The sequence below is a fragment of the Notamacropus eugenii genome, chromosome 5 (genome assembly GCF_028372415.1).
Source record: "Notamacropus eugenii isolate mMacEug1 chromosome 5, mMacEug1.pri_v2, whole genome shotgun sequence".
In the NCBI taxonomy this organism is placed as follows: domain Eukaryota; kingdom Metazoa; phylum Chordata; class Mammalia; order Diprotodontia; family Macropodidae; genus Notamacropus; species Notamacropus eugenii.
In genome coordinates, this window is record NC_092876.1 from 418,001,913 (window position 1) to 418,026,202 (window position 24,290).

Sequence of the window (24,290 nt, forward strand, 5' to 3'; positions counted from 1 at the left end):
TCTGTATAGATTCTACATATACTTTCCTATTGAGTATATTTTCACTATAGTCATGCTATGTAGTCAGACTAAGATAAATGAAAGAATCCGTATAACAAATCAGAACATGATACACAAACAGATACACATACACAAACATGATCTGCTACATTATGTGAGTGACTTCCATATTTCTCTCTCTGAGTGTGGAAGGCATTTTGCCTTGAGGTCCACCATTGGGATTTTTTTTTTTTTTTCAGAAGTTCTTGTGTTATTACACAAATCTAAGTCTACCAGAAAAAACTCTCACACACTGTGGTTGTTGCTGTGCATAAAGTTCTCCTGGTTCTGCTCCTTTCACTCAGCATCAGGTCATATAAGTCCTTCCAGGCCTCTCTGAAGTCTTCTTGTTCATCATTTCTTATGGCACAATAGTACTCCATTACATTCATATACCATAATTTATTCAGCCATTCCCCAATTGATGGACATCCCCTTGACTTCCAGTTTTGGGCAACTACATAGAGTGCTGCTATAAATATTTTTGTACATGTGGGACCCTTTCCCATTTTTATGATCTCTTGGGGATATAGTCCTAGTAGCGATATTGCTGGGTCAAAGGGTATGCACATTTTTGTAGCCCTTTGGGCATAGTTCCAAATTGCTCTCCAGAATGGTTGGATGCGCTCACAGCTCCACCAACAATGAATTAGTGTTCCAACTCTCCCACATCCTCTCCAGCATTTATCATTTTCTTGTTCTGTCATGTTTGCCAATCTTATAGGTGTGATGTGGTACCTCAGAGTTGTTTTGATTTGCATCTCTCTAACCAATAGTGATTTAGAGCATTTTTTCATATGATTATAGATAGCTTTAATTTCTTCCTCTGAAAATTGCCTGTTCATATCCTTTGACCATTTATCAATTGGGGAATGACTTGTATGATTATACATTTGGGTCAGTTCTCTATATATTCTAGAAATGAGGCCTTTATCCCCGAGCTTAGCTGTAAAAATTTTTTCCCAATTTACTACATCCCTCCGGATTTTGGTTGCATTGGGTTTGGTTGTGCAAAAACTTCTCAGTTTAATGTACTCAAAGTTATCCATTTTGCATTTCATAATGCATTCTATCTCTCCTTTAGTAAAGAATTCTTCCCTTCTCCATAGATCTGATAAATACACTATTCCTTGCTTCTCCAGTTTATTCATGGTATCAATCTTTATACCTAAATCATGTACCCATTTGGACTTTATTCTTGTGTACGGTGTCAGGTATGGGTCTATGCCTAATTTCCGCCACACTGTTATCCAGTTTTCCCAGCAATTTTTGTCAAACAATGAGTTCTTATCCCAGAAGCTGGGGTCCTTGGGTTTATCAAACAGAAGGTTGCTATATTCCTTGCCTACTGCATCTTGAGTGCCAAGTCTATTCCACTTGTCTACCTCTCTGTTTCTTAGCCAATACCAAGTGGTTTTGATAATTGCTGCTTTATAGTACAGTTTAAGGTCTGGTAGCGCTAGGCCACCTTCCCAAGCATTTCTTTTCATTAGTCCCTTTGATATTCTGGACCTTTTGTTTTTCCAAATGAATTTTGATATTATTTTATCCAGCTCTAGAAAGTAATTGTCTGATAGTTTAATTGGTATGGCACTAAATAAGTATATTAATTTGGGTAGAATTGTCATTTTTATTATATTAGCACGGCCTACCCATGAGCAACTAATGTTTTTCCACTTACTTAAATCTGACTTTATTTGTGCAAAAAGTGTCTTGTAATTGTGTTCATATAGTCCCTGGGTTTGTTTTGGCAGGTAGACTCCTAAGTATTTTATACTGTCTACCCTAACTTTAAATGGGATTTCTCTTTCTATCTCTTGCTGTTGAACTTTGTTGCTAATATATAGGAATGCAGAGGATTTGTGTGGGTTTATTTTGTACCCTGCAACTTTGCCAAAGTTGTTTATTAATTCAAGTAATTTTTTACTTGAATCTCTGGGATTCTCTAGGTAAATCATCATATCATCTGCAAAGAGTGATAACTTAGTTTCTTCTTTGGCTATTCTAATTCCTTGAATATCTTTATCTTGTCTAATTGCTACAGCTAACATTTCTAGTACCATATTGAATAATAGTGGTGATAATGGACAACCTTGTTTCACCCCTGATCTTATTGGGAATGCATCTAGCTTATCCCCATTGCATATAATGCTTGCTGAAGGTTTTAGATAGATACTGCTTATTATTTTATGGAAAGTTCCCTTTATTCCTACGTTCTCCAATGTTTTTAGTAGGAATGGATGTTGTATTTTGTCAAAAGCTTTTTCTGCATCTATTGAGATAATCATGTGGTTTTTGTTAGCTTTGTTGTTGATGTGGTCGATAATGCTAATAGTTTTCCTAATATTGAACCAGCCCTGTAGTCCTGGTATGAATCCTACCTGATCATAATGTATTAATCTCGTGATAAGATGCTGTATTCCTTTTGCTAAAATCTTATTTAAAATTTTTGCATCTATATTCATTAGGGAAATTGGTCTATAATTTTCTTTCTCTGTTTTGTCTCTTCCTGGTTTGGGTATCAAAACCATATTTGTATCATAGAAAGAATTTGGGAGGACTCCTTCTTCCCCAATTTTCAAGAATAGTGTATGTAGTATTGGAATTAACTGTTCTTTAAATGTTTGATAGAATTCACTTGTGAATCCATCTGGCCCTGGAGATTTTTTCCTAGGGAGTTCATTGATGGCTTGTTCAATTTCTTTTTCTGAGATGGGGTTGTTTAAGTATTCAACTTCCTCTTCTGTTAATCTGGGCAATTTGTATTTTTTAAAATATTCATCCATCTCGTTTAGATTATCGAATTTGTGGGCATAAAGTTGGGCAAAGTAGTTTCTAATTATTGTTTTAATTTCCTCCTCATTGGAGGTGAGTTCACCCCTTTCATTTTTAATGTTAGTAATTTGGTTTTCTTCTTTCTTTTTTTTGATCAGATTAACCAAAGGTTTATCAATTTTATTAGTTTTTTCATAAAACCAACTATTGGTTTTATTTATTAATTCAATAGTTTTCTTAATTTCAATTTTATTAATCTCTCCTTTGGTTTTCAGTATTTCTAATTTGGTATTTACTTGGGGATTTTCAATTTGTTCTTTTTCTAGCTTTTTCAACTGCAAGCCTAAGTCATTGATCTCCTCTTTCTCTATTTTATTTATGTAAGCATTCAGAGATATAAAACTTCCCCTAATAACTGCTTTTGCAGTGTCCCATAAGTTTTGGTACGTTGTCTCACTATTGTCATTCTCTTGAATGAAGTTGTTGATTGTTTCTATGATTTCTTCTTTAACCCAATCCTTCTTTAGAATTAGATTATTTAGTTTCCAATTGATTTTTGGTTTCTCTTTCCATGGCCTTTTATTACATGTAATTTTTAATGCATTATGATCTGAAAAGGATGCATTGATTATCTCTACCTTTCTGCACTGGATTGTGAGATTTTTATGTCCTAGTACATGGTCAATTTTCATTTTTTTTTTCTTGAATCATACTTCCCATTATCCCATAGAGGAAGCTGAGTGGTACAATGGGTAATGCTCTGGACTGAGAATGAGAAAAACCTGAGCTCAAATGTGACCTGAGAAACTTGCTACTTGTGTGACTCTGGACAGATCAATCTCATTCTCTCTGTGCCTGATCTGTGAAATGGGCATAATAATATCATTCTCCTCAGGGTTGTTGTGAAGATCAAATGAGATATTTGTAAAGCCCGTAGAACAGTATCTAATAGATTTTTAATAAATGCTTGTTTCCTTCTTTATGTATTTCTCTTTATCCTTTTCTGTTCTCTCCTTTGTACGGAAGTCCCTAACTATCAGATGGTATATTGATTTGATCTGGAGGGTTTTATCAAGCACTTAAAAGGATTTCTCTGTCCCTTCATCCTCAGCAGCTGATGTTGGTGTATAAACTTCAGTATTTTTGATGATTTCATTTTCCCAAATACTTATCATATAGAATAATAATGATTGTGCCACAAGGACAAAAACAATCTCTGCCTTTAAGGAGTAGACATTCTTACCCTGGGGCTATAATGTGTACATAGATATGCATACTTCCAAGTGACATAGGGAGAGAAAGAATATTAACATTTGGAGGAATCCGGGAAAGCTGCTTTCACCATTTAATGGAAGAGAAATTATTGGATGATAATTTGGGAGGAATCCAGGGGTGACAATTTCCATCGAATTCAGCCCTTTCTGTCTGTCCTTGGTAGGCAGGTAGCACTGTATTGCACAGAGCATTGGGCCTGAAGTCAGGAAGACCTGAGTTCATATCCACCTTCAGACACTTAACAATTATGTGACCCTGGGCAAGTCACTTAATCCTTGCCTTCCCTCCTGTGAGGTAGATAATTGTATCTACCTCACAAGGTTATTGTGAGGATCAAATGGGATATTTGTATGTAAAGCACTTAGCATAGTGCCTGGCACACTGAAGGCATTTAATAAATGCTTATTTCCTTTCTTTATACCTTCACTGAGACCTTCCCCAATGCCCGGAAGGTCCTCTCTCCTTACCTTGGACTTTAAGAATGCTATTTTGCTTTAAGGTTCACCTCCAGTGATACTTTCTGATGGAAGCCTTTTCTGATCCTCTATTAATGTTCTTTCTTTTCTAGTTATTTTGCATACAGTATCTGTTTTCATGTTGTATCCCCCATTTGAATGTAAGATTCTTTCATAATTATTCCTTGACATGAAGCGTGTGTGCTTAATAAATGGTCGTTGGATTAAATTGAATACAAAGATAAATCAGTTTCCTGGCCTCAAGGAGTTGATAGTCTATAATGCCTGTGTGATAGTTTATAATGCCTATAAATAAAGAATTATATTTATCAAATTACACTTATGATTGAATCAAGCCAATGACATAATTTTGTGTGCAATATCGAAAAAACCTACCTGCTTGTCTGTGAATGTTAGCTATACTAGCAATTGTATAAATTAAGCAGATCCCTTTAAAAGTTTACAGTCTGCCTGTAACATATATTTTTTTAGTGCTTACTGTATGCATGAAGTTACACTAGAAGCCTTGGGGTACTGCCTGACATTTATATAGCACTGTAAGGCTTACAAAACATTGTTTATTTATTATTTTGTTTCCTTTGATTTTTCAGGACAACCCTGTGAAGTACCTGCTACAGATATTATTATCCTAATTTTAGGGATAAAGAATCTGAGATTCGTATTGGTGAACCTTTCACACTGTTGCTGAGAGTTAAAGGCAGAGACAAGGTGCCAACCCATTTCCCCTGCCTGCAACTCTGGAGGTTTTTTCTGTGTACTGCAGTGTCTCTTGCAATAAGATGAGTTGTCTGCCCCCAAAGAGCATTCAGACTGCTAGAGGAGATTGCATTTTCCTTATTTTTCAAGCAGTAAAATTGTTCTGAATTTTTTTCTTGAAATATTAACATTAAATCTTGGACATGGGAAATTTGACTCATCAAGTTGGCTAGCTGTGATAAGGAAAAAAATGATACCAAAAAAAGTTTGTAGACAGGTTATTGCAGTTTAAAATCTTAAGCCAACAACAAACTGGCAAAATTCATCCTGAAGATAGTTGTATCATTTTCAGAATAGACTTAGAGGTCTACAGGCTAATTTTCATGTAATAGTTTGCAGGAGACTGAAGTATACGTACATCGACAAAACAAGCCAAAGTTGGCCTATAATGAACATTTTTATATGTACAAATGGAATCCAATAGTTTCCAGTAAAGTTCATTCTGCTGTCTCTTTGGAGTCTGGAGGTGACATTCAATGCTTGAAGATTTTGCCAGATGAAAGTAAGCTTTGATAGATGTTTAGAAGAGTAAAGATAGTGGGGATGGAAGGATGGGAAAGGCATAAGCATGTTTGTAGGCAGTAGGGAATGAGGGCAGTAGACATGGAGAGATAAGATAAGTGATTGAGTGGAAATGACAGAGAGAACAGATGGAATAAAATGGAATTGCTTGTGCAGGTAGAGTGATTAGCCTAGGTAAGGAGTAAGGCCACCTCATCAAATGAGAGAGGTGAAGGTCCTCCATCATCACATCATGACTGAATTGGGGGTAGTCTTTCAAATAAAAAGGAGAGTTGTGTGATCAGATAGAGACACTGCCTGGCTCTTTATCACCCAGAGCCCTCTTTGTTATGTATGAGACCGGCAGCAGGCTCCCATTCAGGAGCCATGTCCAGATTTTAATGATAATATTGAAAGAAAAAAGTGAAAACATTTTATTGCTTTAGAAAGAAATACAACTTCAGATGATGGTGGTAGCAGAAGGCATCCGAGTGATAGGAGATGAGGAAGAGAGGAAAAGAGGGAGCTCATGATTAATCACCTCAAATTTTTCTGTGAAATACGAGCAACTCTATGAGGTAGAGTTTGGGGAAGGGAAGCTATGGGAAGTTTGAGGAGTTATGAGAAAATGTGAAAGAACTACTACAGAGAAAGGATAGTGAGTTGGTAAGGGAACGCCTAGCATCAGTTGAGGTTATGAAGCATAAATTTGTAGCGAACCCAATTAGAACATTGCATGATTTTCTCAGCAGCATGAATATAGGAATAAAGGTGGCTCTTCCTCGTCTGGGCCCCTAACTCCTCACCCTAGGTAAGAAAGATCTCTTTACACACACCCCTTGGCTTCTGTTGCACTTGAAAGCCTGTCTCTAACTTCCAAGTGTGTTGGCCTAGTTTACTTTCAGTCCGACTACACTGGCATTCTAATTTATGCAGCACAGCCAAGAGTAATCAAAGCATATTGGCCTTAGCTCCTTTTTTTACCTCCTGGGCAGCCTCCTCCAGCATTCACTGTACTAATCTATCTGCCCGAGTGAGAGCCGGCTGCCAGTCCTGTACACAGTCAAGGAAGCTCTGGTGACAGGGCGCCTGGCAGTGTCCCTCTGTTTGGTCACACCAACCTCTTTCTCATTTGCAGGGCTCTTCCCTAACCCAACTGTGATGTGAGCCATGAGGCCATCCCTCATCTCAACCTTCTAAGATCATGCCAAGTGTCGTAGATGTGACTCTACAGCCAACACCCTCTTAGTTCATATTCAGTGTTGGGATGAAAGAAGGCACTCTCAAGTCACTGAATATTTAACAAAGAAGGAGGTTTACTTTACCCTAACACAGCAAGGGTATGCAACAAAGTTAGAGTAGAACTTAGCTTCCTTGGATGCTCCAAGAGTGGGAATGGAGCGCTGCTCAACTTTGGGAGTGTGTCTGGTCAGTCAGACTCAGAAACAGCTAGAATCACTGATAAGTCTGTAAGGTGTAGCCACTAAGCATCACAACCCAGGAATACGTTTTTATTCTATTGACGTACTTTAATGACTTATTCACAACTGATGTTTTCTTAAATCATGACCAAGTAAGTAGTTGTATGCTCTCTAATATATAGGAAAGCTTATAAGTAGGAATTCTTAGGAGTGCTTAAAGTAGCAAGATGCTACCAATTATACATTGTATATACCTAATAATAGTGACAATTCACATTTGTATAGCCTTGAAGGACTAATACATGTATTATTATCCCCATTTTATAGAGTAGGAAACTGAGGATCTGAGAAGTTAGGACTTGCTTGTTGCACATTCAGTAAGAATATGAGACAGAATTCAAACCTAGGTCTGCCAACCTTTCATTTAGTCCTTTTTCTACTAGGCCATCTCATCCTGGAATCATTATAGTTATTTTCTTTAAAGATATATTCTGTAGTCTACATTTTAAATTAATTCAGATGTGTCTTCTTACCAGTTTATTCAAAGTAATGAAGATTTACTCATTTTCAGTCTAGGGGGTCCCTAAGATCCACTTGGTTCCCTCCTTTTTGACTTTGGGAAGTTTATTTTAGATGAAAAGTTCCGAGTTCAGTCACAGTTGTTCTGAGCCCCTATTAGGAAAATTGTTAACACCTAAACAGAGTTTGTGCTCTTTCTTGCCAATGGCAGAAGTGGGGGTGGGGGTGTGTATTAAGGGACCCCCTTTTTGAGTTGCCATATTTTCCAGAAACATTGGACCTAGAATATGCAGGTGGCCCTGAATGTGACGAGGATGAAGCTCCTCCTGAGCTTCATAATTTGTTGTTGTACCCCAAACTGGGCTCCCCATGTGTCCTTGGGAGGTAAGACAGTCTGTGCTGTCAGACAGGTTGGGATAATGCTTGTGCAGCTGGGGTCCTTTGCAGATAAGCAGACCCTCCTATCTCCACAGTCCAGCAGTTCCCAAGGGACAAGAATGAGACTTTTGCCATTACCTTGCTCCTTCCCTTGGAGAGTGGTCTTGTCTTTTTCCCCCTCCTTTGCTGTGCCATTCCCCCTTCCATGTCACACCCCTTCCAGGTATCCCCTCCTCCTTTTGTCCTGCTGTCTTAAAAATGTAAACTTCTGTGAAGACCGAGAACCCTTTGGATTCCACATGCATGTTCATGTCTTTTGTAAGTAACCTGGTTTTCACCTAAGTCTCATGATGTTGCGATGGCCTGTTGACCTCATTTAACCTTAAACTTCTCCTGTCTCTAGTTTGTGGTTGAGGCAAAATTGAAATGTTTATGTAACTAAAGAACAGATTATATTACAGTATCTGCTGATAGATAGATGTTGTTTAGGGGAAGTAGAGGAAAGAGCTGACCTTTCCTTGGGACTTCCCTCAGCTTGGGTGCCAGTGACTCTTGTCCATATTTCCATTCTTTGCCGTGGCTCAATCTCTGTTTTGCTCTTCAAAGGAGTGTTGAAAATCCTGTGATTACTTCAGGCTTTCAAATCCAGATCCAGGGAATCTCTTCCTACAGTTCTGAAATAGATTCTTCCTTTTATAAAAATTGCTTAGGACATGACTTGGTCTCTCACAGAATGGCTTTGGTTGATTCTTGGAGGTATCCACACTCAATTCACATAATCTGATTCAGTCAAAAAGTGCTTTTACCTAGATAGGTATCAGAACTAAAATTGGGAAACTTCAACTCCACTCCTACGTTACCAGTCTTTCATCCAAGCTCCATGAAATTAGATCTGCTGTGCTTAATTGATACAAGTGGCCAGGATTTCTTTATTATTTGCAAAGTAATCTCTTTGAAGGTTTCTGATACATTGATACTGAAATGTTGTTTTAGTACTAACTAACTCAGAGAAGAATGTAAAAATAGGGCATTTTTTTCTTCACTATCCTTAGTTATTTTGGTAAATATGCTAGAGGAACATTCATTTACAAAAACCTTACCCCCTACAACTACTTCATTAGTCACCTACAAAAGGAAAAAGAAAGTCAGGAGTTAGTAACTACATGATGATTTTGACTTATGTGATAACATCAGTAACTAAGAAAAAAATGCTTTTATGCTTTCTCCTTTTTGGTAAAGAAAATGCAGGCAACTTCATTTTCAGAAATGGGAAAATGAAAAGGTTCATAAATGCTCCATTGTTGACTAGGAGCTATGTGACAGGGCCCCTAGAGCCATCTCAGATAGCACAAATAAATCTCTCAGCCTAATCATTAGCTCCTTCACCATGTTATACTCCTCCTTACAGAATTTCTTCATGGCCTGTAGGCAGAACAAGCTTGGTCTTCTCATTAATATACTCTCTTAACTGCTGCCAAACCTCTAGCAGTTTCATTCATATGTTCCCTTAATCATTTCTCTTTGTTCTAAAAGTCTGCGTTTGGTTTCTGGACCAACCATTTTTCTGCTTCTGATCTCCTCCACCCACCACTACCACTGATTATAGTATATAGTTGTCTAGTACATGCATATTCATTTAAAGAATCATCTAATATAGGGAACTGAGTCAAATTTATATGAGTAAGAGCCATTTCTCAGTTGATAAATGGTCAAATGTTATGAACAGGCAGTTTTCAGACAAAGTAATCAAAGCTATATGCAATCATGAAAAAAATGCTCTAAATCATTATTGATTGGCGAAATGCAAACTAAAACAATTCTGAGCTACTACCTACATCTATCAGATTGACTAATATGATAGAAAAGGAAAATGACAAATTTTGGAGGGGATGTGGGAAAATTGAGACACTAATGCACTGTTGGTGAAGTTGCATACTGATTCAACCTTTCTGGGGAACAACTTGGAACTATGATGAAAGGGTTATATATGCATGTATGTGTATGTAGTTTGAATATATATTTATATGTATATTATGTTTACATATATATACACACATGTTATATATACATATACTTACACATACACATGCACACATATATGTATATATACATACATGTATATATACTTTGACTAGACAATACCACTCCTAGATCTGTATCCCAAAGAGATAAAAAAGGAAAAGGACCTATATGTACAAAAATATTTATAGCACCTCTTTTAGTGGTGGAAAAGAATTGGAAATTGAGGGGATGTTCATCAGTTGGGGAATGGCTGAGCAAGTTGTTTTGTGTGATTGTGATGGAATACTGTTATGCTATAAGAAATGACAAAAAGGTTACTCTTATAAAAACCTGAAAAGACTGATATGAATTAGTGCAAACTGAAACATGCAGAACCAGATTAGTTATAGACAGTAACAGCAATGTTGTGTGGTTGGTCAACTGTGGATGACTTAACTGTTTTCAGCAATATGATAATCGAAGACAATTCTCAAGGGCTTGTGATGAAAAATGGTGCCCATCTCCAGAAAAGGAACTGATAGAGTCTGAATGGAGATCAAAGTGTACTTTTCCTCTACTTTCTTTACTTTCTTGTTTGTTTGTGTGTGTTAGTCCAAAAGAAATACTTTTTTGAGTTGTATTTCATAAGAAATGAAAGCAGAATTGGCAAATGGTCATCAAGGCTTGATTCTCTTTGAAAATGCCTGTACTTTTTCTAGTAGCCATGGGGAAAAACATCTGGTGGGCCTGCTAGTGGTCTTATCAGTTGTGGCTCACAACCTTTTACCAAGTTGTCTTGTGATGAACTCTTCTTGGCATGGGGCTATATGTTTGAGTAATCAGATATTTGGGATTCCTGTACCATCTAGGGATTTTCAGAGGGGTGACAAATTTTGTTGTTTTTTTTTTTCCACCACATTTAGCTGTACCTTCTCTTATTTGGCCTTAGCCGTCTGTAAAATTCTGTTCTACTACTGAGGCTGAAATAAAAAATTAGTTCCTTCAGTAGCATGTTTCCCATTAGTACTTATCCTGGCAGTAGGGGGAGCAGTGGTATTTATAATTAATTAGTTTTCCCCTATAATAGTCATTTATTTTTATTTTTTAATTTTCTTTTTAATTATGAACTTAAACACCAACAAACACGGATGTTTCAATACACAACAACAAAGAAAAAGTGATTGCATATAAAACTGAATTTCTTTTATGTACAATTTTTACTAAAATGTATATTAACTTTTAACATGTTAGCAATAAAATGGCCTTGTTTGTATCATCTAGATTTCCTTCTCCTCTCTTCATGTTTTTAATGTTTTTGATGCTGTTTTTAAAAGGCTTTTTTTTTTTTTGCATTGCTCTCATTACCTCTTCCTCCTGCAATCCAAATAGAAGCCCCACCTTGTAATTAAAAACTATAGTCAAGCAAAGCAAATCAGTACATTGGCTGTACTTGTAAATGTATCTCTTTCTGCACCTCTAATCTATCACCTCTTTGCCAAGAAGTAGGAAATATGCTTCATTATCAGTCTGAAGTCATAATTCAGCACTGATCAGAGGGTCCTGAAGTCTTTCAAATATGTTTTCATTTACATTATTCTGGTAATATTTTAATTTTTTTTTCTCCTGGTTCTTCTCACTTTACATATGATGGTCATTTCCAGGAGGACCCAGAAGCACTTAAAGTCCCACACTGTATTTGTCCCTAAGTGAATATGTCCAAATAAATAAGTTAGGTTTTACAGCCACATTGATTAATTTGAATTTCAGATCACAAATAACTTTATTCCTAATTTATTAAAAGCAAATTTTGCCAGAGTTCATGTCTCTGTTGTGTGTGTTCAGTAACTTGATGGAAATTGAAACGAAAAGAAAATATATCATAACATGAAGTTAAAATATGTCCAGTGTAGCTCAGATGAAATTCTCACAGCAGCATTTTTTTTCAGTTAATGTTGACTCATTTGGTGGTATTAAAGTACACTTTTCTACTATCCCCAGAAGGAAAGTTCATATTCTTTTAAGTGAAGCCATTTTAAAAGCAGAAACCAAGCCTAAAATAATCCAGAGTTCTCCAGAGTTCTCAGAAGGTGTGGATTTATTTACTATAGTTAAAACATAATTAGTTCTCCTGGGAAAGTGTATCTTTTAAACTGCTTTATTGCCACCATATTGATTTTCTAAATAATCAGAAACTTCTGTTATTACATATATTCTAGAGTTTGAACAAAAATGCACTGTAAGTAGAAACAAATGTCAGGAATGGCTGGTTGTTTCTTACTGAAGGTAGGGATACCAGGATGGAAAGAATATGTATTTGACAGAAAACTTTGAAGAAATACAATTCAAAGACATTTTATGTAAACCAAGTTATGGTATGTGTATATGAAAGTGTGTTATTGTGTGTGTTTGTACATATTCCCAACTCTTTTTTGGAAGTTTTGCTGAAATATTCTTGATTGTCTAATAGATGATCTTTATAGTCCCTCCTGGCTTTAATCAATGAAACTTGTAGCTACTATACCTTTAAAAACAAATTGATTACAAAAAAAAAACACAAAAGAATGTTCTTCTTTCCATCCAAGATAGACCAATGTATTATTTGGATTTCATTTCCATTTCTATTGACCAATCTTTCCCACAATTTGCAGGTTGATGTTTGAGGTGCCACCAGACCTGGGTTTAGTAGCAATTGCAGCCCGGCAAACACAAGGAAAAGGTCAGTAACTTCTTGTTATTATTGTGTTATGCGTTCTGAAATCTCAGTCTCAGGTTTCATTGCAGTTGCCTTCAAACTCTAGCCCTTTGGGTGACTGATATCAAACAATAGTGGAAGCCATGATCAGAAGGTTAGCAGAGTCATCCAAATACTCCCTTTCAGCTGTGTTATTAAAAACTTGATATTTGTCCACAATCATTTTAACATTTGGTTAGCTAAGTCTTATAAATTTTCCTTAATAATATTCCATGCTTTGTAGTTCTAAAATTCTGGCCGTATTATAGATCAACTTATTTTTTCAAAGTTTCACTATGCTAGTACCTACTATATTAATAGTGAATGTTTGAAGAAAGAAAAGATGACTTAAAGGATGGAAAGAGGTTTTCATTTCACCATTGCCAGTTCTAGTGAAGGCTAGTACTTTGCACATAATAAACAATAGTGGGAAGAACACAGGTTCTAGAGGCAGAGAGCCTGAGTTCAAATCCTGACCAATTCTTACTACCTTTGTGACCTTGTCTAAGTCAATTAATTTCCCTGGGCCTCAGTTTTCTCATATGTAAAATGAAGAAGTCTATATACAGTAGCTTCTAGATTCCCTTCTACCCCTAAATCTAAGGATTCTTCAAGCTTTTACTGAGGAGTGATTCTAGAGGAGACAAAGTAAATCCTGTCTTTGTCTTCCCCTAAACTGTGTCAATATCTATAGTAAGCACAGTTGTACTCTCAACAACTTGTAGAGTCAAACAAAGGATGGCATGAACAGGATTGTAACAGCCTTTGAGCACTATGGGAGAAAATGTGCTCATTATAGCTGTTGGAAAAGCTATCTGTTTGGGAGTAGAGCCAAGATGGTGGAATAGAAGCAAGGACCTGCTTAGTTTTCCCCCCCAAATCCCACAAAATACCTGTAAAAACAAATTCTACACAAATTCTAGAGCAGCAGAAGCCACAAAATGACAGTGTGAAACAGATTTCCAGCCCAAGACAATCTGGAAGGCTGACGGGAAGGGTCTATTGCACCAGACTCAAAGTGAAGTGCAGCCCATGCTGCATTGGCACAGACAGGACTAGAGCAGGCCTCAGGGTGCTGAATCACTGGCAGCTGCAGTGGTTTCCAGACTTCTCAACCCACAAATGCCAAAGACATCTTCAAAAGTCAGTGAGAAAGCTCTTTCACCTGGGTGAGAAGGGAGCATAATCCAACTCGGCCCTAGCCCAGACCCAAGGTGGTGCAATGGGGGGCTGCTTCTTCAGCTCATGGCCTACAGACAGCGGGGGAATTGAGCAGCTGATCTGAGTGGCAGTCCTAGGGTGAGGAGAAGTGCTGGTGTGGAGGAACTGGTGGTGGCTGTGGATGGGAATCCTACTTGCAGTTCCAGGACAGAAAAAGGACTTGTGGTTGCTCACAGACCAGAATGCAGGCCAGGAGAGGAGTAAATACCTCTTCCTTGATTGTACCACTTTGGAGGAACTGAGAACTTACAGGTCCCTAGAAATATTTCTGAAAATAGCTACACAAAACCTCTGAAACTTGAAGTAATACACCCTTCACTTAACAAAGAACTCAAAAAGGGAAAAAAAATAAGACTATAGAAAGTTACTTTCTTGGTGAAAAGGTATTTTCTTCCATCTTTTGGACGAGGAAGATCAAAGCATACAACTGGAGAAAGATCAAAACATGCATCTGGAGGAAGACATCAAGGTCAAGTCTCCTACATCCAAAGCCTCCAAGAAAAATATGAAATGGTCTCAGACCGGGAAAAAGTTCAAAAAGGATTTGGAAAATCAACTAAGTGAAGCAGAGGAAAAATTGGGAAGAAAAATGAGAGCAACCCAAGAAAATCATGAAAAACAAGTCAACAACTTGCTAAAGGAGACCCCCAAAATGCTGAGGAAAATGATGCCTTTAAAAATAGACTAACCCAAATAGCAAAAGAAGTTCAAAAGGCCAATGAGGAAAAGAATGCCTTAAAAAGCAGAATTAGCCAAATGGAAAAGAAGGTCCAAAATCTCACTGAAGATAATAATACCTTAAAAATTAGAATGAAGCAAGTGGAAACTAATGACTTTATGAAAAATGAAGAAATTATAAAACAAAACCAAAAGAATGAAAAAATAGAAGACAATGTGAAATATCTCATTGGAAAAAAACAACTGACCTGGAAAATAGATCCAGGAGAGATAATTTAAAAATTATTGGTCTACCTGAAAACCATGATCAAAAAAAAAAAGAGCCTAGACATCATCTTCCAAGAAATTATCAAGGAAAACTGCCCTGATATTCTGGAACCAGAGGGTAAAATAGAAATGAAAAGAATTCACTAATCACCTCCTGAAAGAGACCCCAAAAGGAAAACTCTAGGAATATTGTAGCCAAATTCCAGCATTCTGGTCAAGGAGAAAATATTACAAACGGCCAGAAAGAAATGATTCAAATATTGTGGAAATACAATCGGGATAACACAGGATTTAGTAGTATCTACACTAAGGGACTGGAGGGCTTAGAATATAGATATTCCAGAGGTCAAAGGAGCTTGTGTGTGTTTGTCCTTTGTTGTCAAAAAAGACCATGCCATCAGAGAAATAATGACATGAGTTGCACTTGATTTTGTTTTGAGTGAGGAAGGGCTGTGCAGGTCACCAGCCTCACTTCTCCTCCAGAGCCATCTGAATCCAATGACCAGATATTCATCAGAATGACTGGAGATGTCCCAGGATGAGGCAGTTGGGGTTAAGTGACTTGCCCAAGGTCACACAACTAGTGAGTGTCAAGTGTCTGAGGTGAGATTTGAACTCAGGTCCTCCTGACTCCTGTACTGTGCTCTATCCACTGCACTACCTAGCTGCCCTGGTCAAAGGAGCTAGAGTTAAAACCAAGAACTACCTACCCAGCAAAACTGAGTATAATACTTCAGGGGGAAAATGAAATTTCAATGAAATAGAGAACTTCTAAGCATTCTTGTTGAAAAGACCAAAGCTGAATAGAAATTTTGACCTTCAAATACAAGAATCAAGAGAAATATGAAAAGGTAAATGGGAAAGAGGAGCCTTAAGGAACTCATTGAAGCTGAACTATTTACATTCCTACATGGAAAGATCATATTTGTAACTCATGAAACCTTTCTCAGTATTAGAGTGGTTAGAGGGAATATTTATATATGTGTATGTCTGTATGTGTATATTATGTATGTGTAAGTGTGTATATGTATATTATATGTGTGTGTATATATGTAGGTATATGTGTGTGTGTGTGACTGTGTAGACAGAGAACACAGGGTGAGCTGAATATGAAGGGAAAATGCTTAAAAATAAAATTAACTGTTGAGAGGAATGTACTGGGATAGAGAAAGAGAGAGGTAGAATGTAGCAAATCATTTCACATAAAAGAGACAAGAAAGAGCTTTTACAATGGAGGGGAAAAGGGGGGAGGTGAAAGGGAATAAGTGAGCCCTGCTCTCATGGGATTTCACTTAAGGAAGGAATAACACACATTCAGTTATATATGGAAATCTATTTTACCCTGCAGGAAGGCAGGGGGAACAGGATAAGAGAGGGAGGATTTTAGAAGGGATGGCAGATGGGGAAAGGCATAATTGGAAGCAAACAGTATTGTGGGGGGAACAGGTCAAGGGAGAGAATGGAATAAATGGAGGGCAGGACAGTATGGAAGGAGATGTCGTTAGTCTTTTGCAACATGACTGTCATTGAAGTGTTTTGCATGGCTACACATGTATGAGACCTGCATTGAATTGCTTGCTTTCTCAATGAGCCTGGGTGGGGAGGGAGGAAGGGAGAAAATGTGGGACTCAGAGCTTTAAAAATGAATAGTAAAAATTATTTTTGCATGCAGCTGGGAAATAAGTTGTACAGGCAATGGGCTATAGAAATTTATCTTGCCTTAGAGGAAAATAGAAGGGAGGGGAATGAGAGAAGGGAGGACAGACTGGGAGAAAGGGTGAATGGTGTGCACATTGTCCTGGGGTGGAGGTGGGGAGAGATGGGGAGAAAATTGGAAATTCAAAATCTTGTGGAAGTGAATGTTGTAAACTGAAAATACATAAATTATATCTATCTATCTATCTATCTATCTATCTATCTATCTATCTATCTGTATTTTTTAAAGCTGAATTTTTTCTTAGAGGCCATTAGGTGGCACAGTGGATAGAGGGCTGGACCTGAAGTCAGGAAGATCTGAGTTCAAATGTGATCTCAGATATTAGCTGTGTGACCTACAAGGTAGCTAACCCCTCTCTGCTTCAGTTTCCTCATCTATAAAATGGGGATAACAGTACCAACCTTGCAGTGTTTTTGTGAGGATTAAATGAAATATTTGTAAAGTGCTTAGCATATTGCCTGGCACATAGCAGGTACTCCGTAAATGCTTATTCAGTCTCCCTCCTTCCCTTTTAGAGTATGAAAATGACTCAGAAGTAATTTTTAAATTCAAAAGTAGTTACCTGTTCTGATCATAGGAAAATAGAAAAACTCTTGGAATAATGTAATTCATAATTTTTCAACTTTTTCTCATGAGCCAAAAATAAATTTACCAAGCTCTTACTATGTGCCAGGCAATATGCCAAGTACTGAGTATACGACAAAAGGCAGAACATAATTGTTGCTCCTACTGAGTTCTTAATCTGATGGGGAAAGCAACATGTAAATAGCTTGTGTACAAACAAGGCACATACAGAATGAATTGAAGGTAATAACTGAGGGAAAGCACTGAGATTAAGATTTTTTTGCAAAAATTTTTTTCAGAGGATAGGTGGGATATTAGCTGAGACATGAAGGAAGACAGGGGAGCTAGGAGGCAGAGATGAGGAAGGAAGAAATCCTGTATAAATGAAACATATTGATCTGGAAGGCAGGATGCACAGAGACAACTTAAAGATGATAGGCCTTCTGTAAGAAAACAAAAATTCGAAAAACCTGAAGACCATAATGCAAGAATTAATACAAGAAAACTGCCCACACCTTCTGAACATAGAATCAAAGTACCCATACAATCATACCCCTTCCCAAGCCAGTCTAGGTCAGAATTGCCCTTACTGCTCCCCTCGCTGCTGCTCTGTGTAAGGCTCTGCCAGATCTTTTCATGGACCAATAAGACAAAGAAATTGAACAATATCGTGAAGTGCTACACCCTGGAGAAGATCCAGAAGTACATCCACAGCATGAATAGTTGGATCATCCCATACTACAAAGCCTCTGACTTGACCAAATTCCTGAAAAAACAGCTTGGTAGAGAAAAGTAAAGAGGCAGTAAGCAAGAGGTGACACCACTGAAACTTGGGAAGATGTTGGGTGTTCCACTGATGCCTGAGAACTATCTGAGACATATTATTAGGGAACTTTATCAAGATGGTAGGTGCAGAATAAAGAAACCTTCAGAGAATATTATTGCTCCCATTGACAATAGAAGTAATTGATGGACCAGTGAAGCCATCCAGCTAGTCTCAGCACTTGTTGTAGCCTTGGTGTATCACTTCTGCATATCAAAGTCCTGAGTACTTTTTAAAAAGAAGAGACTACCTTATTCCAGGAAATGAAAAAGCCAGTTGTCACTGTTCAATTTTCCTGACAGGAACCAATGTCGTTTGTAAAGAAGATTAATGTGCCTCCAACCCTCTGACCCCCCAAAAATCAAAAGTGAGCTGTCCTGTAAACTTTTCTATAGATGTGCTTTTTTCATTCAAATTATTTTCAACGTTTAGTTTCCCTTTTTTTGTGTTGTATCACTACTTTGTTCTTTGTGTAACAAAGCAGCTAATATAACTACTGCCTAGCCTTTAAAAATTAGATCATTTTGTGAATCCATTTGTGTCTGTACAAGTCAGACTTTGATGTTTAAAAACTTGTAAAAAAAAAAAAGAAAACAAAACACCTCTTGGAGAGACTAGTCATTCAGACCCACACAGTCAGTACTGACACTTTGCTTTAAGGAACTTTTGGTTTCTGTTTTCTGTGCTTTATCTCTAATAGAATACCCTATCGTGGCACTGTTTGCAAATCACATTTGATTCAAATCAGACTTTCTTTTCAGGAAATCAAGAGGCCTAGTGATTATAATTTATATGCTTCTAATAATAATAGTTCTTATGTAAATAATAATGGTAAGAAGGGGAAATGTCCAAAAGAAACTGCCATTGATGAAGGAACAGATTGAGTCTTCCTATAAAACCCAAATGATTTTGTCCTACCCCATCCCTCTCACTCCCATCTTCAGCCTAGAATTAGAGCTCTGGTTGTTTGAGGGGGAGAATGGAAAAGAATCCTCTTTTGGGGAGAGTTCTTTTGAAAACAAAGACCTAATTGACTAATGCTCACTCTCATTTATGAGAGCTACTGATTCCCTTTTAGTAAAGACTGGAAGATTCTCTGTGATATTTGGATACTGATTTTTTAAAATAAATTTAGCTGCTGACTAATGAATCATAAGGATGTTCATGTATGATCAGATTTTCCCCCCATTGAGAGTTCTTTCTAGCTTATTCCATTATGTCTTAGTCTTAGAGGATACTCTGGCCTTCATCTTTCTCTCAGAAAGGTTAGTTGTTCGATTACATGATGAGAGAGTAAATCTATTTAAAATACAAGCTGTCGTGATGAACTGTGACCATGTATTTTTCCCTTGATGTATTAATCAAACAGCATGCACATAAAAAAAACACACCAAAGCCTTCTCTTATCCCTATCTCCTCCATTTTCTTGGAGGACAAGATAGATTTCTATACCCCATTGCCTGTAAATCCTATTTCCCAGTTGCATGTAGAAACAATTTTTAACATTCGTTTTTAAAACTTTGAGTTCCAACTTCTCTCCTTTTCTCCCTCCTCACCCATCTCCAGTGAGAAGGCAAGCAATTTGATATATGTTATACATGTATAGTTATGCAAAAGATTTCCATAAAAGTCATGTTGTGGAAGGCTAACTATATTTCCCTCCATCCTATCCCATCTCCCATTTATTCTATTCTCTCTTTTGGCCCTATACCTCCTCAAAAGTAGTTACTTCTAATTATGCCCTCCTCCCATTTGCTCTCCCTTCTGTCATCTCCCCAACCCCGGCGTATCCCCTTCTGCCCTGCTTTCATGTAGTATAAGATAGAGTTTCATTGAGTATGCATGTTATTCCCTCTCTAAGTCAAATGTGATGAGAGTAAGGTTCACTTTTTCCCTCTCACCTCCCCTCTTTTATCTTCCATTGACAAAGCTTTTTCTTGCCTCTTTTATGTGAGAGATAATTTTCCACATTCTTTTTTTTCCTTTCTTCTCGCAATATATTCCTCTCTCACCCCTTAATTTTATTTTTTTAGATATCATCCTTTCCTATTCAACGCATCCTTTGTCCTCTGTCTATATGTACATAGTCCCTTCAACTACCCTGGTACTGAGAAAAGTATCAAGAGTTGTAAATATTATCTTTCCATGTAGGAATGTAAACAGTTCAATTTTAGTTAGTGATTAGTTATGATTTCTATTTCCTGTTTACTGTTTCATGCTTCTCTTGATTCTTGTGTTTGAAAATCAAACTTTCTATTCAGCTCAGATCTTTACATCAAGAATACTTAAAAGTCCTCTATTTCATTGAATGACCATTTTTTCCCCTGAAGTATTATACTCAGTTTTGCCAGATAGGTAATTCTTGGTTTTAATTCTAGTTCCTTTGACTTCTGGAATATCCCATTCCAAACCCTTTAATCCCTTATTGTAGAAGTTGCTAGATCTTGTGTTATCCTGAAAGTACTTCTCTAATTGTTTCTTTCTCACTGCTTGTAATATTTTCTCCTTGACCTGGAAGCTCTGGAATTTGGCTACAGTACTCCTAGGAGTTTTCCTTTGGGGATCTCTTTCAGGAGGTGATTGGTGGATTCTTTCAATATTTATTTTACCCTCTGATTCTAGAATATCAGGGCAGTTTTTTTCTTGAAAAATTATGTCTGGGCTCTCTTTTTGATCATTGTTTTAATGGTAGAAGGGTGTGTAGCCCTACTGAATGCTCCTATGGGAGCATCCTATAAAGGGAGATTTATTCTATAAAAATGAGAGATACCTTCTGCAAGAATATCATGATTAGAGGGAAGACTCATCCTGCCTCAGGAGAAAGGTAATCAGAGCTCCTCTCAGCAAGTGACATCCAGAAGAGTAGGAGAATATGGACTGAGGGAAGAGATTTTTGAGGTGAAGGGGAAAACAAAATTATCAAGGGTAAGGCTGTATGTAAGGATGATTTTGTTATCCTTTCTAGAGTTGAGTTTCTCAGGATCCCTAGCCATGGAAATGTCTAGTTTGTAGGTGTTAGATAAAATCACTCCCAGAGTAGCCCCAAGGATTCTAGATGGTAGTTCCTAAAATTATAGTGACAGTCCTACTGGGGCTGCGCCATGAGACACGGGGAGACGTAATGTGATATTTACTACACTTGCGCCGAATTATGACATTGCTAAAGTTAATCTGTGAGGCCATTGTTGGCAATATGCCTTCTTTGTCTGTTACCCTATGAAGCAACTGGGCATTGGTCAGTGAGTGGGGAAACCACAGGGAAGCCGTATGGGAATCTGTGTGTGCCTTGACCAGCCCCAAACAAGACTTGAGGGGATATAAAGAGGTACACAAGCTGTGCCTATCTCGATTGATCCCACTGAGACATGAGTAGTTGCCCCCCCTTCTTGGCTACCCCTGCAAGAAGGATGATTAGGGAATGCTGTAGGAGCTGAAACTTCCATTATCAGCCACTCTTGGAGAAGACTAGACTAGAATAAAGCTGATTATTAACCACCTGTCTGTCTGATCAAATCCAGAGTGAACCTGTTAGAGGAGGGGTTCTAAAAATTCCAGTACCTCCTGTATGTTATCTGTGAAACAGGATATTTTTTTTTTTTTTAGAAAAAGATACAGAAAAAGAAATGTAAAAAACTAATGAGCAAAATAAGTTGAAGGGGAGGAGAGGAGCAGGGATTCTACTTGATTACCTGAGAGGAAAAAAAAGAAGGTAGAATTAAATATCTAAATAGAAATGAGCAAGAAAAAAGAACTAATAAGCAAAATGCTAAAACTGGAGAAAGAGATAATGAACAGGAAGGAGGTGGAGGTTGAGAGTGAGGGGAAGAAAGCTGGTAGAAATAGGTTTACCTTAAAATAAATTGAGTTAAAGTAGCTGAAGAATCATTGTGTGCTGTGTTTACAGTGCAAGGATGGGTGGGGAATTCTAATCTGGGGAAAGCAAAATTATAGACAAATGAAAGGGGAAGGAAATAAACAATTATTAAGTGCCTGGTGTGTCCAAGACACAGTGCTACACACTTTTAAAATATTATCTCACTTGGCCCTCACAACAACCTCTTTTAAAGATGCGGAAGCTGAGGCAGATAGGTTGTGACCTGCCAAAGGTCACACAGCTAGCAAGTGTTCAAAGCTGAATTTGGATCTTCCTGACTCTTGGAACAGAGCTCTGTCTACTACACCATGCTCATAACTTATTAACTTATTAAAGTTATTAAACACCAATAAAATGAAAAACAAATGACAAGTTGAATAAGAAAACAAAACCTGACAATGTGTTGCTTACAAGAAATAGTTGTAAAATAGATACATGCAAAGAATAAAAATGAGGGGGTGGAAAAAATTTACTATGTATTAAGTGACTCCAAAAAAGCCAAAGATGCAGTCATGCCATCAGGTAAACAAAAATAAATACTAAAAATATTTTAAAGTGTTATTTTTTTTAAAGGAAGCTACATTATACTGAAAGGAACCATAGGCAACAAACCAATATCAGTAATCAACTTATTTTCTCCAGTTACCTTAGCATCCAAATTAAAAAGGAAAATATTAACTGAGCTTCTAGAAGAGAGGGAAAGTGACACATTAGTGACAGAAATTTCAATGGCCTTCTCTCAGTTTTGAATAAGTCTAAAATGAGAGAAAAGAGAAAAATATAAAATTGAACAAATTACTGGAGAAATTAGCCAAGAAACTTATGGCTTCTAAATAGGAATGCTAAAGAATATGTTTATTTCTCAGCATCATATGGAAATTTTATAAAAATTTGCTATATACTTAGGGGTCAGAGATTTTGTCAACAAATATAAAAACAGGCAGATATAGTGAACATATCCTTTCTAGACTGTAACACAATAAAAACAGTATTTGGTTCAGGGAGCACAAACAAAAGACACAAACCCAAATGGAGACTTAAAATGAAATCCTAAACAATGAGTAAGTCTAGGAACAAATCAGAAATAATTATGTGAAAGAAAATGGCAGTGATGAGAAAACACACCAAAATTTCTGGGATACAACTAAAGTGGTACTTGGGAAAATCCATATCCCCACAAACAAACATGGACAAAATTGAAGAAGACAGGATTTATTAAGTAAAACTGCATTTTTTAAAAGTTAGAAAGCCAACAAATAAAGCTAATATAAGCACAGATGAGGAGATATTAAAAATTAGAGAAGGAATAGATAAAATAGAACCCCCCCAAAAAACTATAGAAATGGTAAACTAAAATCCAATTCTTTGAAAAGACTTAAAAAATTAATAATCTGTTAGCCAATTGATTGAAAGGGGACAGCCCCCCCAAATCACCAAAATATCAAATGAACAAAGTAAAATCACAACAAAATCATAAAAAATAAAAAGAGTAATCAGAAGTTATGCAGTTAAGCACTTAAAAAAACACAGAACACAAAAGAAATAGTGGAATACTTTCAAAAAATACAAAATATCCAAAGTATCAGAAGCATAGCTAGAGATCTTAACCCATTCCCAGGAAAGAAAAGAACCAAAGGAAAATGTTCCTCATCTTGATGGATTCATGGGGAAATTCTTTTAAACATTTCAAGAATGCTTAGTACCCATACTGCACAAACTATATTCAAAAATTGAGAAGATAGCACCCTATCAGAATCCTTTTAAAGACAAAACTATAAGCCAGAGAAGGTTAAAGCAAAGAATGAGTGCTATAGACCAGGATCATTAATGAATATTGATTCAAAAACTTTCGTTAAAATCCTGTCAAACAACTGCCATGATTTAGTAGGAAGTTATCTGTGTTGACCAGGTTTGTTTTACATGCCAAGTACTCAAGGATGGTTCAACATGAGCAAAAGCATCAACGTTGTTAATCCTATTAAAACTCTAAATATCCAAGACCGCAAAATTATCTCAATGGATATGGAAAAGACCTTTGACAAAGAACCACATTCCTTTATTCATTCCAAAATTCTACGAAGTATAGGCACAGAGGGATTTTAAAAGTATAATATAATATTAATCATGATGTATTGGCTAATATGATCATTATTAATTAATCATAAAATAATTATTAAAATATCTCCCTAAAAGTAAGCATCACATGCAATGAGGACAAGATGGAACCCTTTTCCAGTAAATAGGGTTGCCCATTCTCCCCACTATTGTTTGAAG

The 24,290-nt window shown here is 36.9% G+C and overlaps 1 protein-coding gene across 1 annotated transcript in view; it reads left to right on the plus strand.

Annotated features, from left to right (window-relative positions):
• HLCS (holocarboxylase synthetase) overlaps positions 1–24,290 on the plus strand; it is a 241,572-nt gene that overhangs the window by 200,834 nt on the left and 16,448 nt on the right. The window contains exon 7 of the mRNA XM_072614909.1: positions 12,790–12,857. Coding sequence (XP_072471010.1) covers positions 12,790–12,857 — 68 coding nt within the window. The remainder of the gene's footprint in view (positions 1–12,789; positions 12,858–24,290) is intronic.